The sequence below is a fragment of the Odontesthes bonariensis genome, chromosome 1 (assembly GCF_027942865.1).
Source record: "Odontesthes bonariensis isolate fOdoBon6 chromosome 1, fOdoBon6.hap1, whole genome shotgun sequence".
In the NCBI taxonomy this organism is placed as follows: Eukaryota; Metazoa; Chordata; class Actinopteri; order Atheriniformes; family Atherinopsidae; genus Odontesthes; species Odontesthes bonariensis.
The window spans coordinates 2,269,599-2,284,387 of record NC_134506.1 but is presented as its reverse complement, the minus strand read 5'-3'; the positions used below and the strand labels follow the sequence as shown (position 1 = coordinate 2,284,387).

The 14,789-nt window shown below is 45.9% G+C and overlaps 1 protein-coding gene across 3 annotated transcripts in view; it reads right to left on the bottom strand.

Annotated features, from left to right (window-relative positions):
• Window positions 1–4,741: 4,741 nt before the first annotated feature.
• The window catches only part of lrrk1 (leucine-rich repeat kinase 1), a 116,843-nt gene continuing 106,795 nt past the window's right edge, over window positions 4,742–14,789 (bottom strand). For all 3 annotated transcript variants that reach the window (XM_075460818.1, XM_075460912.1, XM_075460997.1), the window contains 7 exons: window positions 14,581–14,698; window positions 14,368–14,484; window positions 11,962–12,159; window positions 11,126–11,340; window positions 9,908–10,342; window positions 8,982–9,083; window positions 4,742–6,737 (listed from right to left, as the gene is read on the bottom strand). In XM_075460818.1, the coding sequence (XP_075316933.1) occupies window positions 6,560–6,737; window positions 8,982–9,083; window positions 9,908–10,342; window positions 11,126–11,340; window positions 11,962–12,159; window positions 14,368–14,484; window positions 14,581–14,698 (1,363 nt within the window). In that variant the 3' untranslated portion in view covers window positions 4,742–6,559. The remainder of the gene's footprint in view (window positions 6,738–8,981; window positions 9,084–9,907; window positions 10,343–11,125; window positions 11,341–11,961; window positions 12,160–14,367; window positions 14,485–14,580; window positions 14,699–14,789) is intronic.

The following is a 14,789-nucleotide window of genomic DNA, read 5'->3' as shown; positions in this document are numbered from 1 at the left end:
AGTTCCATTCAGTGGCTGTGTGAACCATGCAGGGTGAGTCATGTCCTGAAGGTATTTTGACCTTTTTCTGTCTATACTGTGTGTGCGAAAGAAAAGTATGATGCCTAATATTCACTGGACAAAACCAATGTCATGTGACAGTTAATAATTTCACTGACTTCCTTGTCTGGGTTCAATTCAATTCAATTCATTTTTATTCATATAGCGCCAAATTACAACAAATGTCATCTCAAGGCACTTGGATAATAAAGTCCAATTCAAGCCAATTGGAATTCAATTCATTGTAATCATAATTATTCATAAAATAACCCAATTCGTTCATATAGAGCCAATTCAAAAACAATTTCCTAGCTAAGGAAACCAACAGATTGCACTGAAAACTTTTTGTTTTTCGGCCCAATCTCCCGGCCTGAGCGTGCCTGAGGCGACTGTGGAGAGAAACGACTCCCTTTTAACAGGAAGAAACCTCTGGCAGAACCAGAACCAGGAAGGGTGGCCATCCGCCTCCACCAGCTGGGGTTTGAGAAGACAGAAAGGGGGGACAACAAACACTGTAACACCATTCAAAGGATACCTGTTGGAACAGGGAAACACGAGTTAATGACCACAATAATGTCACATATACATAAAGAGAGTAAAGTGAGGAAAGGTGTGACAGATGAGGCCCCCCAGCAGGCTGGGCCTATAGAAGCTTAAAGGCTGATTCATACTCGGCGCAAACGCGCAACTGTTCTGGCTCGAGAACCATTAATGACGTCATCGAAAGCGCCAGCCCCTTCACAGTTCCTTCAGCTCATAAGCGCAGTTTGCGCCGAGTATGCGTCACATTTGCAGTTCTCTCCAGACCAGCGGGCGTCACTGTTGAGGAAACAAGCTGAAGAACCGGACGAAGAAAGCATACGAAGAAAGCATACACAATGCCACCTGTGGTGTCACGTCAGCAGAAGCTGGCACATCTGATGCGGAATGAATTTACTCTGGGTGTAGAACTGTATATGTATCTCAGAGCTAAGCGGCTGCGGCAAAAACAGAAGAGAAGGTGGAATGTTCGTCCTTTGCAACAAGACGAACTTTGTCAAACGTTGTCCCAGTGTAACTTCATAGACGTGTCGTACAGATGTTTGTAGAGGCGCAGCCTCTCGGTCACCGCGGTCTCTGCAGTGTTCATTTTTTCTTTTTCTTTGTCAGCTGTTTCCGGTTGAGCGCGCGCGAAGTCAGAAAAAAAGTTGTGTGCGCGCCCTTGCGCCGCGCGAGGATTTTCTAGCTTGCGAAGGGGGGCGTGGCGGAATTTTGGGACACGTGACCGTTTGCGCCATTTGCGACCAGCTAGTATGAGCGAGGTTGCGCCGAGTATGAATCAGCCTTAACTATGGGATGTTTCAGGACCACCTGAGCCATCCCTAACTATAAGCTTTATAAAAAAGGAAAGTTTTAAGCCTGGTCTTAAAAGTGGAAAGGGTGTCTGCTTCCTGGACATTTACTGGCAGCTGGTTCCACAGAGAGGGGCCTGATAACTGAAGGCTCTGCCTCCCATTCTACTTTTAGAAACTCTGGGAACCTCAAGTAAACCTGCAGTTTGGGAACGAAGTGCTCTGTTAGGAAAATATCTTACAATGAGATCTTTAAGATATGATGGAGCTCGGTCATTAAGAGCTTTATATGTAAGGAGAAGAATCTTAAATTCTACTCTGAATTTAACAGGGAGCCAATGAAGAGAAGCTAAAACTGGAGAAATATGATCTCTCCTGTTAGTTCTCATCAAAACTCTGGCTGCAGCATTTTGGATCAGCTGGAGGCTTTTCAGAGAATATGTGGGACAGCCCAATAATAAAGAATTACAGTAGTCCAATCCTGAAGTAACAAATGCATGGAGCAGTTTTTCTGCATCACTCTGAGACAAGATGTTCCTGATTTTAACAATATTACGAAGATGAAAGAAGGCAGTCCTAGAAACCTGTTTTATATGCGAGTCAAATGATAAGTTCTGGTCAAAAATAACTCCAAGGTTCCTCACTGTAGAACTAGAAGCCAAGGAAATACCATCTAGAGTAACTATATAGCTAGACAATTTCTCCCTGAAACGCTCAGGTCCAAAGATAACGACTTCAGTTTTGTCTGAATTTAGAAGCAGACAGTTCTGAGTCATCCAGGTCTTTATGTCTTTAAGACATGCTTGTAGTCTGACCAACCTATTGGGTTCATCTGGTTTTATAGATGTTAAGATGCATCTAGTTAGCCAGCTAATACAGTTCTCCAATGTCAGCAACAAGTGTTTCATTATATCTTCATTTCCTGTTTGTTGGTTAGTGAATGTGTTCCTGTCACATGAAAGGGTGAATCACTGTTCAGACATGCATCCTGTGTGGTGATGCTGTGCGTCTGTGTGAAGCTTCATGTGTATTCCAAGGCTTTCAGTGCTATGGCTGCCTGTACATTACTCACAGTGGGGTCTGGATTGTGTGATTTTGGATTGGAGGATAATAAACACGCTGCCATTCAGAATGCATTTTGTTAAATGCATTTTTATATTTGCAAAATTTAACTAGAAATAAATCAATCAAATCTCATTCTGGTTCTAACATGGACCACATTGATTATAACCAGATGAGACCTATGACATAAAAATGTACCAAGACAAATGTTCATGGAGAGGATGAGCTCTGATATCATCTCTCTACTGCCCTCTCCTGTCTGATGCTCCTGTTCATTTTCATTTAGAAAACGCTGAATTACAACAAGTGTCATCTCAGGGCACTTCACATATACAATGCAATTCAAGTCAATTAGAATTCAATTTATTGTAATCAAATCTAATTCATACATGCGTGATAAGTCCGTTAAAATGCAGGCAGCAGAGATACGAAGGACTCGGAGCGGCTTCAGCCCACAGAGCAACATTCATCATATCTGGGGTCCCACCATGTTGACTGCTGGGCAAACGTCTTTCCAACAGCGTCATCCTGTTTACACAACTTGTTCGTTTTGGTCAGAAATGTTTCCCAACAGAATTTGCTCATATTGCTTTCATACTTAACATACTGCACCTGGAAGAAAAATCCCCCAAAAAGAAAAAAATCCATCATTAAATAACATGGTGTACATGCAACAGAGTTCTGTCCGCCGACGCAGTGCTACTGTCCGTGTTAGCAAAAACTATGATGGTCTTTCCTTCTGTTTTAGCTTCCTGTCAGGCACGCTTCAGAATCAGCCCGAATATCTCTTAAACACGTTTACCACCAGTGTGCAGACACAATGTTCAGGAAGCTGAAGCTGCTCTTCAGCTGTTCAACAATAAAAGAGAAGATGAGATCAAACTTTATTGATCCCACAGTGGAGAACGTTTCTAAATGAAAGTGCTTGTCTTTTCAATGAACAGATTTGAACTTTACATGTAAAATATGAACGAAATAAGCAACTAGTTGGTATGATATATTACCAAAGAAAGACAAAAATGTTCCATTTACACATACAATGAATCTCAGATAATAGAGGAATAACTCGTGTGCTTGTCGTGCTGCTGTGAGCATTTCATTGCTGCGGTGATTGATCCCATCTGAGTTTGAAGTCTGAACAGAAAACTTCTTAGCAGGAAGCAGCTTCCTGTGTTGCTGACACCAAACATGAGCTTTAACTTCCTTCATCTTAAGACGTATTAAATCATTTCCTTTGTGTTCTGTGGGACCTTTTTGTTCCTCTTGGATTATTAAATATCACTGAATTTCTTCTTATATACACACTTCACATTGTAAACCATATCACATCCTCTTACTGATCAGAGGCCCCAGACAGAGGCCCCAGACAGAGGCCCCAGACAGAGGCCCCAGACAGAGGCCCCCGGCAGAGGCCCCCGGCGGAGGCCCCAGACAGAGGCCCCAGACAGAGGCCCCCGGCAGAGGCCCCCGGCGGAGGCCCCAGACAGAGGCCCCCGGCGGAGGCCCCAGACAGAGGCCCCAGGCGGAGGCCCCCGGCAGAGGCCCCAGACAGAGGCCCCAGACAGAGGCCCCAGACAGAGGCTTCAGGCGGAGGCCCCAGACAGAGGCCCCAGACAGAGGCCCCAGACAGAGGCCCCAGACAGAGGCCCCAGACGGAGGCCCCAGACAGAGGCCCCAGACAGAGGCCCCAGACAGAGGCCCCAGACAGAGGCCCCAGGCGGAGGCCCCAGGCGGAGGCCCCAGACAGAGGCCCCAGGCGGAGGCCCCCGGCAGAGGCCCCCGGCAGAGGCCCCCGGCAGAGGCCCCCGGCAGAGGCCCCAGGCGGAGGCCCCCGGCAGAGGCCCCAGGCGGAGGCCCCAGGCGGAGGCCCCCGGCAGAGGCCCCAGGTGACCCTAGCATGAATCGAGCGCGGGACCCAGGGACCCGTGAGTTGGAAAGGCACCCGATCCCCTGGGAGAGGACCGGACCACTAAGCTCAGCTTCCACACAGGTGGGCTCTGTTTAGTCATGAGGTCAACATTCCATCATTCAGCAATCATCAGGCAACTTCTGAAGGCAATTGGTTGCACTCAGAGAAAAGGGCTTGAATACTTTTCAGTTTTTTATTGGTAAAATCATGAATACTTTACAGTTGTGTGCCACTTTGTGTTGGTATGACACACACCTGTGTTTGTGGCCATAAGGCGGCAACATGTGGAGAAGTTCAGTGAATACGGAACTGAACTGAATCCATCCGGCACAGTGACTTCCTCAGACACTCCCCTTCACCTTTAAACTAGGATCCAACATGTCAGAGGAAGGAAACGGAATTATTCAAAAACCTTTATTCAATAATGATTATGTTCAACTTCTCTTACAGCACCTTTATCATGCATTACAGTAGATGAATAATCTGTCAAATATTTAACGCTTCACATCCATGTTACATCTGTGACTCAGCAAACGAAATGAACTGATCGCCAAATTCAATTCAATTCATTTTTATTTATATAGCGCCAAATACAACAAATGTCATCTCAAGGCACTTAGATAATAAAGTTCAATTCAAGCCAATTGGAATTCAATTAATTGTAATCATAATTATTCATAAAATAATCCAATTCGTTCATATAGAGCTAATTCAAAAACAGTTTCCTAGCTAAGGAAACCAACAGATTGCACTGAAACTTTTTTTTTTTTTTTTTCAAATGCAAATGAAAACATGGATGAATATTTCCCAGCAGGTGGGCTGCAGGGTGGTCAGCACCGTCAGCTCACAGCAGAGGGTTGCAGGTTGGAATCCCGGCTGGTTCTTTCTGTGTGGAGTCTGCATGTTCTGCCTGTGTATGCGTGGCCTCTCTCAGGGTCATAACATTTCCCTTTAAAGGGAAATGTCAGAGTTAAGTGATAATCTAAATCATTAAGTTAAACAGTTCCAGTTTGTTTTACCACAGGCCAAAAGAACAATTAAATCCTTCCTTTCACACAGTCTGTAGGTTGAACGGTCTGTTCAGCACCTAAACATGTATCACTTCTGTTCAGATGGAATAAATCTGAATGTGTTGAGCTGCATTTGGTGACACATCAGTGTTACTTCCAACAAGCTGCACACATGATGTATCGTTTCTGAGAGTCCAACCCTCACTACGCTCTCCAGATCTGCTGATATGTGGTGAGGGGCAGATGCAGAGTTTGGTCTCTTCTGCAGACTGAGGAGCGGAGCTGCCGTTAAAATGCTGCAGGCTTCATCAGTCTCTGTTTCTGCAGACTTTACAAAGTTTCACATCCAAACTGTTTGACCATAGATGAGGATCTGCACAGTTTTAATCGTTGTCATGGTGACAGTAACACAGGTTCTAACGCACACATTCTGACGACTCTGGACCTCGCACATAAGAGAAATACAGTGAGCCAGTTCATAGTAGTTTGTATAGAGAAGGGCATGCGTCTGTCCAGTGCACGCTGCGGTGCACAAACTGTACCGCTGAGGCCTGCTAGCTCAGAAGAAGAAGTTTGCCTCGGCCCTAAGAACAGCTGTTCTGATGACTTCCAGAGGACCCTGAGAGACGAGCAGCAAGCCCACGGCTGACCGCACTGTGCTCTGAGTGTTTGTGTGTGTGTGTGTGTGTGTGTGTGTGTGTGTGGGGGGGGGGGGGGTCAGGGTCCCTGCTGCATTCATCAGTATTTATCCAACAGGGACGTCTCTGTCCACCGGCAGATCCAGGGGCCCAGCTCCTCCAGGGGCCCAGCTCCTCCAGGGGCCCAGCTCCTCCAGGGGCCCAGCTCCCCCAGGGGCCCAGCTCCCCCAGGGGCCCAGCTTCCACAGGGGCCCAGCTCCTCCAGGGGCCCAGCTCCCCCAGGGGCCCAGCTCAACGACAGAAATGTTGGAGTAAAAACAGACTGAAAGGCTGGAACACATCCTGAGCTGCAGGCTGAGCTGAAATAAAGGCCCCAGCTTTTATTCTCACACTCTGGGTGTGTGCTGTAAGAGTACTAAGGCCTTAGTGCACATACTGGCACAGGGGCCTGCAGTGAGGGACAGGTGGTGGCCCCTGCTCTGAACACTGCCAGCCTGTCGGTGCATACTCCCCTGAGCTCAGCCACCATACACAGATGGAATTCTGCTCACTGCTGGTGCAGCACAACAGCTACCTTCTTCTCCTCGTGTTGCTCTCCAGGTGGCCGAGTTCCTCGTAGGACCGGTAGAAGATTTCCAGCTCGCAGCCACCCCAGGCCCGCCAGACAACCAGGCACCACTCCGTGTTTTCCCTCTGAAAGCCACATACAACTGTGTCCTTTGCCACCAGTGCTGCCTCCTCAAGGATCCTGAGGGAAAGGAAAAGAAGGGGGGGGGGCAGAAATCCATCAGGGAGGGAGCGGGGCAGCGTGGGCAAAGAGCTCAAATGGCTGCAGCATGTGTGCTGGAATCTGCTCTTCCTAGAAGCTAGAGGAGAGTTGTCAGAAGTAGCTCCTCCTGAGACGCCAGAGGACACTCACCGCACTGTCGGTGGAGTTGACTCGCCTGACTTCTGGTAAATAACTCCATTTCTCTGTGGTCGAATGTTTACTTTTCCTAAGAAAAGCTATGAACTAAACCCAAGAACTCTGGGACAAAGCCAGAGTGATTCCGGGCAAAGTATTCAGGGAGGAGAGGACATGTGGTCCGCATGCATCCCGAGCCCACTCACACGTGTGTGTTGACTCAGCCTCAAGGTGCCCACCATGCTGCCTGAGGTCCGACAGAACCTGGACCTGTAGGTGTTCTACCTGCTCCAGGACGTCCGTCAGCACATGACTGCAGGACTCTGACAGGCCCTCCATCTCCAGCTGGGCTCCAGTTCTTTGGGACTTATCCCTGCACCTTTGGTGGACTCACACCTGCATTCATAGCTGATCACCTTACACCACGTACTGGAGGTAGGGACTCCCATAGATATGCATAGAATGGCTAGATGTCTCATCCGCGTTGCTGGTCAACGGAGTGGAACGTCCGCAGATGGCGGCCATCTTACAAACATCAAACATTCGAGACATAACTTGCTTAATTCTCAAACGTTTAGGTTATTATAAACATCAAAGTAGTAAGCTAATTATCACACTACAGACGAAGTCCATATTTATTTTTTTTAAATAAAAACCTAAATATTTCACGTTTATTTGCCCCATGACTCAACTTTATTTATCCCTTGGGATGACTCCCTCAGGGAAATTCAAGTCCCCAGTAGCTCCAAACACACACATAGGATCTCTATAAATCTAAAATACAGTATAATAGAATAATTAATATAATATATAATTAAAATATAATTAATATTGAATAATCTAAAACAAAGTGTAAAAAAGAATATAGGCTATGCAAGATATATAAAATAAGTTATAGCACTATGGTTGAGTTATTGCCCATATTGCACTACACTTGTGTTAATTACACATTGTATGCACATAGTCTGACCATAAATAGATAAGATATTGCACAGTAGTGACGTGAATTATTGCACAGATGACCGAATAAATAAAATTTCGCACAGGGTCTTTTAGTATGTAAAATAGTGTAAAATCAGAGTAATAGCGTCAGAGCAGATCACTTACCGTAACTATGGTTACCTCAGGTTTGACTGTCTCCCGGACATCTCACCCTGTGGTAAGATGGCCGACTTTTGCGGACGTTCTAAACTCAGACGTAACACATCTAGCCATTCTATACATATGTATGGGGACTCCTTTCAGATAAGAGCTGAAATATCTTCAGCAAACTCAGCAGGTCCAGTTGTTCTGCTGCGTAGCGACATATACAGGCTGATAGAAAGCCAACATGCAGGGCCTTCGCATGATGTCTGGAGTGGAGGAAACGTCCCGTCACACTGGAGCTGCCTGTCAGGCTCTGGGATAAAACAACTGCAGCTCTGAAAACTCATCTCAGGTGTTACAGGTGCATCACGTACTGGCTGCTTCTTACAGAAGCTGTTTAGGGTGAGCCAGTAGAAGAAGAACCAACACCCCCCCCCCCCCCACCACACACATCCTTTCTGTAGCTCTGTTTCTGGAATGAGATGCTGAGTTTTCCAAAAGCTGACAAAGGTTGAAGGTCCAGGTAGATCCAGAGGCAGGAGGCTGGCTGATCTTATAGCTTCCCCTCACTTTTCAGAAACGTGTGGAAGGCTTGGCTTTTTTTTCTCAACTTCTGAGTTGAACCAAAGTAAGACACAAAGTTTTTTCCTTTTTTTTTCCTTTCAGCAATGTTAGCACAGTTCTAGCCTTTGTGAACTGCAGGCAGGAGATGTGATGTATGTGAGGCCGCAGTGTGTGAGAAGGTGTGGAAACCCAGTCAGTGAGTCGCTCCTTCTGGGGCTACCAAGGCTGAAATGCTGCTGAGAATGTTCTGCTAGCCAACAATGCAGCACAGTGAGGTTAAAAAATGCTCCCAACTCAGAACCTTAGCTGGTTAACTAGCTGACTGAGTGGCTCTGGGAAACATTCAGATTATCTGAACAACCTAGATGATAAGGTGTGAGATCATTTTCACTGCACAGCAAAGCACAGCCTAACAGAGCCTACAGGAAGTGAGCTTACCCCAGAGAGGAACATCCAGGTGGGCTGAGCACAGCAACGACACGCCCCCTTAGCTGATCAGCATGTGACTGCATCTCAATGATTATCACGTCACCTCCACGCCTGCCAACAACACACAGTGCAAGAATCAGCATAATCCACCTGCCCGCACTGAGCTTCTCACATGAACACTGAGAGCAGCAACAGCAGAAGACACAAAGAGTGGCATGAGATCAGGAATATGGAACAGAGCTTAGCTACACTACAATGGGAATAGTTGTCATATTATGTCCCAGCTCGCTTTTCAGATGCCAAACAGACGGCGGCAGATTTTTGAACTACATTTGTTATTGTGCAAATTTGTGATGGTACAACTCTTCAGAATCTTTTCATTTATCCTGTATTTAGATCATAGTCATTTAGATCCAAGGACTCAGGTCAGCTGGTCCAGTCCAGAGTCCAGACTAAACATGGAGAAGCAGCATTTAGCTGTTATGCTGCAAACAAGTGGAACAAACTGCCAGTGGAGATTAAACTTTCACCAAATGGAGACATTTTTAAATCCAGGTTAAAAACATTTCTGTTCTCATGTGTCTATGCATGAAATCTGCACGGTATCTTTGAACTTATCTAGACTGTTGCTTGTTTTTAAATTCATTTAAATTATTCTATTCGTTTCTCTTTATATTCTTTTATGTATTTATAATGCTTCTTCCACTCCATGCTGCAATGCTTTTATTTTATGTGAAGCACTTTGAACTGTTTGTACATGAAATGTGCTATATAAATAAATTTGATTTGATTTGATTTCTGTAAATAGGCTTAAAAACTCTCTTAAATGATAGAACACCAGCCTGTTGGTGCTCAGTGATATTACTGCAGACCACAGATGAGAGCCACTCGTGTTCTGCAGTCCCTCCCCTGCATGTGTGCTGCTCGCTTTGTACCTGGGGATCCACAGCGTCCCGTTCACCGGCAGCAGAGTGAAGGCTTGGAGCTGAGGTGTGGGGGGCGGGGTGGTCTCTGCAGCACACGACGCCTCAGGGGGCCGGAGCGTCTGCTGATCCTTGCCTGCCTCCTCCAGACCTACAGGCAGTGGTACAATGCTGCCGCTGTTGGACAAGTCTTTGGTGCTTGAAGAACCGAACTGCAGTGGATCCAGGGAGCAGTCGGAGGATATGGAGCAGTACTCTGTCAGCGAATCCTGGTGCTGGATGATCTGAGTGCCGGCCTCCTCGCTGTAGATGAGTGTCACCTCTCCATTGGTCCTCTCCAGCTTGTCTTTTTGATGGGTGGGGTTGAGGTCAGAGGTTCCCACCACGCTGACCCCTGTGGGGGGCCGCACGGTGAAGACGTCCCGCAGAGGACTGCTGTCCCCGCAGCTGAAACCAGAAGAAGATCTTTAAAAGAGCCCCCACACAGAGCTGTGTTCAGCTGGAAGGTGAGCAGGGTTCAGGGGCTCTATGTGCACCACTTCTTGGCACGGCATCAAGTGACTCCACCAAAATGTTAAAAATGCTACGGAAAAGCAAAAGCTTCTGCTCCATTGGCTGTAGTGTGAAGTAGTCAGCCTGCCCAGTTACTGCAGTGACAAGTGATGACGGAGCCAAATCTTCTGTGAAAAGGTCAGACGTCCATTGCATCTATCATCATTATCTGCCCAAATCACATCTGTTTTCCAGAAGCTACAAAGTTCTGTTTTCTTAAAAGGAAAGTGTGTTTACTCTTCTCTTATCTGGAAAGCGATCTGCTGTCATTACAGCCGACCGGCTGACAGATTCTCCTTGGGAAAAGCATAAAGGGGCTGGTTTTCTTCAGTTACCTTCTACAGCCTCTAGTTCATCTAAATGATGACTATTCAAAAAGAAAAAAAAGCCTTCACAAGGTGTTTTTAAAAAGGCTATAAATATATTATATATATATATATATATATATATATATATATATATATATTTATTGCTAATATAGTATGGAAACAGTGCTGTCTGGATGATCACATTTAACTAAATCTGCCTGAGGATGTGGGTCAACAGAAATCAACATTTGTTCTTCAACATGAAAAGATCTCTGCAGTATTGTTTGTGTTTGTCACAAACCAACGTTCCCAATCCCACATCGTCCATGTGATGACGTGTGACAGAGGTGTGGGTCAAAGCTCTCCTCACCAGTACGTGGCACACAGCTCGTAGGAGGCGGCGTGGAACAGCAGCAGCGTGTTGGTGAGGTCATCCAGGGTCCACACCGCTTCTTCTCCCCACAGACTGAAGCTGGTTGCCATGGATACTATGGAGGACGGAGGGTTGTAGGGTTCCAGCCTTCGAATTGCCTCAAGACTCATAGAGTTGATAATCAGCACACCAGGACCATTGGAGAGCCATAACTGAAGTAGAAACATGTGGAGCAGCATGGTAGGTTGTTAGTGTTCAGCTTTCACTCACTTCACTTTTATTCATAAAGCACCAATTCAAAACTAATTTCATCCCAAGATACCGTCCAATTCAAGCCAATTCAAATCCAATCCAATCAAATTCATTCAAATCCACAGTCCAATTCATACAATGCCAGTTAGAAAAGGAAACCAACAGATCTCTCCCATCCAATCCCCCGTCCTGAGCGTGCACGAGGTGACAGAGATGAAAAAACTCCCTTTTAACAGGAAGAAACCTCCACCAGAACCAGAACCAGAAGCAAAAGCAAAAGCAAAAGCAAAAGCAAAAGCAAAAGCAAAAGCAAAAGCAAAAGCAGAAGCAGAAGCAGAAGCAGAAGCAGAAGCAGAAGCAGAACCAGAACCAGAACCAGAAGCAGAAGCAGAAGCAGAAGCAGAAGCAGAACCAGAACCAGAACCAGAACCAGAAGCAGAAGCAGAAGCAGGAAGGGCGGCCAACGCCTGGACCAGCTGGGGGCTGAGAGGGCAGGAAAGAGGGGACCACAAGCACCAGAACATAACAGCCTGTTTGCGGGATCCTGCTTCTGACTTTATGGTCCTGGTTCAGTTGCATACCTGGGAGCCACTGCTGACCAGAGCCATGCTCCGGACTGGATAAGGTCTCTGCCTCGGATCCGAGTCCTTCAGACCAAACACGGTCTTGTTTAGAGTATGTGAACACAGGTAGGTCTCCCCTTCCAGAGGAAGCTCCTCCACCAAGCTGTACACAGTCACCAGGCCGTCGGACATCCCTGCAAACACTTTGGCCAGGCTCTAGAAAGATAAGAAACACACCTTTAAATCAGGTCCATGATAAATATATCATGAACAACACAATTAATTTTTCACTCCCTACAATGGATGTGAAATGTTTGTTATTCCAATGCATAAAACATGCTATTAGCCTTTAAAGAATTACAGACACTATTCCCACATTGTATTAGTTTCCACAGACTCAAAAGTAATGGGTCACTTGGCTGATAGGCAGTTCCACGAGCTACTACAGGGCTTGAGTCCCAGTACTGACTTTGCATTTAGCTGTTCAGAAGAGGGCCCGAGGTAGTGGTGCTTTTAGCCCAGCTGCACACGCAGGTTTGACGCAGGGAACAGTGCCGCTAAGCACAGCTGCTTTGCTATGGGTTTCCTATGGGACCCAGTCCCAAACTCCACCCAAAGTCGGAATGATGAAACCCCACAGACTTGGATGATATCACAGCCGTAGTGCATGTGTTTCAGGTGACGAAGGAGCAAAGAGGTACAACAACCAGAAATGAGACACAACATCAGATGCGTTTCCATTCAGCACTGAAGCACATTTCATGCAAACTTTGGAAATGTGTCTGCTCAGCATTTCCTGTCAGGCTTGTTTTTGTTAAATGGTCTGCATTTATAAAGGCTATCTGAGTTCAACAATAAGTTTCCCCTTGCATTGTTCCCACCAACACTAATACGGTTTAAAATTCGATCGAACACCCGTGGATGGTGAATGTGATGCGAACACCACTGCTGTTGGTTTGGAGTCAGCAGATTAGGCTGCATGATGTAGTAGCAGGTGGCACTATACACTACATTACCAATGGCTCTATTAGAAATAATTCATTCAAAAGAACTTTGTGTGTCTCTGTTGAAACAGACGACATCTAATTCAGTCATTCTCTAAAATGTGAGGCTACGCGGTTACCTTGAGCCAGTCTGAAGCTATGCCGTTAGCTTCCTTATGCCACCACATATGTTTGAAAATGGAAGATCTGAGTAGCTTCCAATGGGCACCGAGTATTTCTAATCCGGAGCCCTCAATGAATTTGAACAAAAACAAATAGGACGAACAATTCAAGTGAAGACTAAAGCTACCGGTGGGATCATGTGACCCAGAGCTTGAGATTGCCAGTTAGGCTCCACAGCAGGGAGTCTGAAACGGCATCACGACCCAGACTTCTCCATTTCAGCATCAATTAGTGTGAACAATGAAAGGAGAAAACTGCTCAAAGGGGGTCACGGGCTGGCATCAAGGCCCAGTCCAGCAGCTATCGAGCAGATTGATCAAGCACACAGCCTGAACACAAATGAATGGATGAGCCATTCATTCCCTGTGTACACCTTACTGAAGGTGCTCTGAGTTACATCAAAAAAACATCTGTTATCTCCACTGAAAGCTCTCTGCCATCTCTGAAACTGAGCTGCTGACCCAGAGGAGTGTACAGTACGGAGGAGGCTGAGGTCAGTCTTAATCCTCTGGTTTCCTCTCACTGGAGACAAAACGTTTCTTCAGGGGCTCACAGCAATTTCCTTTGACAGATGCTCAAAACTGCTCTTTTATCCCGATCTGTTGGCTTGAATTGGACTGTATCATTGAAGTATCTTGAGATGACGTTTGTTGTGATTTGGCGCTAGATGAATGAAACTGAATTGAATTTAATGCAAAGAAGGCGAGGTATGACCCCGGTGGGGATAATGTTGACCAAAGCAGATGTAAAGACTTGTTTAGACTCTTAGATTCCCTCGAGCAGCCAACAACAGACAACTTGGTGTGTCATGGTCAAACCAAGATGTTTTAAAGAGCAGAAATAGCAGAAGTGATTATGAGGAGTAAAGTAACAATGGCTGGAGGTGGTACCGAAGGCCCTGTGAGCTCATAAGAAGCTTTAAACCTAAATGTTTTACACATTATTTGATGGAAAAGGAAAGAGACACGAGAAAGGTCCTTTCTCATATATTTTGTGGTAGACTACACATATTGAAGATATATGATTATGTTAAAAAAGAATAAATGTGACTGGCAAAGTGAATATATATCTGATTTGAACAAATTACAAATATGTGCACAAATGATAAAAAAAACTACTCCAATCATAGGCGGATAACTGAAATCCTCATCATGAGCAAGACAAAGAAAAAGGCATAGATCAGAAGGACGTTTGGGTTTGGGAGCACCCGTACTGAGATGCACTGAGCGTCTGCTGAGTGACACATGAGTGCACTGACCTGCTCTCTTGCTGGGACGTGGAACAGGCAGGTGATGACGGCTGGACAGGAGAACTCTTTCTGGGGTTGACTGAGTGGACACATGTCCTTCAGACTGTAGATGAACACCTCCTGTTCCTATCGCAATTACACAAGGAGTAATTAGATATCCAAGATCACTACATTTTCTTAATGGACGCATATTTTGTATTTGTGTTGTCAGGGAGTGTGTACCTCAGTGGCCATCCACAGCGAGTTACGCATCTTCATCTGGCAGCTAATCCGGCTGCCGGGACAGGACATCCTCTTTACCTCCACTTGGCCCTTCTCAACATTCACAACACTGTAGTTCCTACACAACACATAGTTGATTGATGATAAAAAAGTCAGTGAATCAGCGTTTCTTCATGGGCTTATTCATAGACTGTGCAGTGTCACCAAAG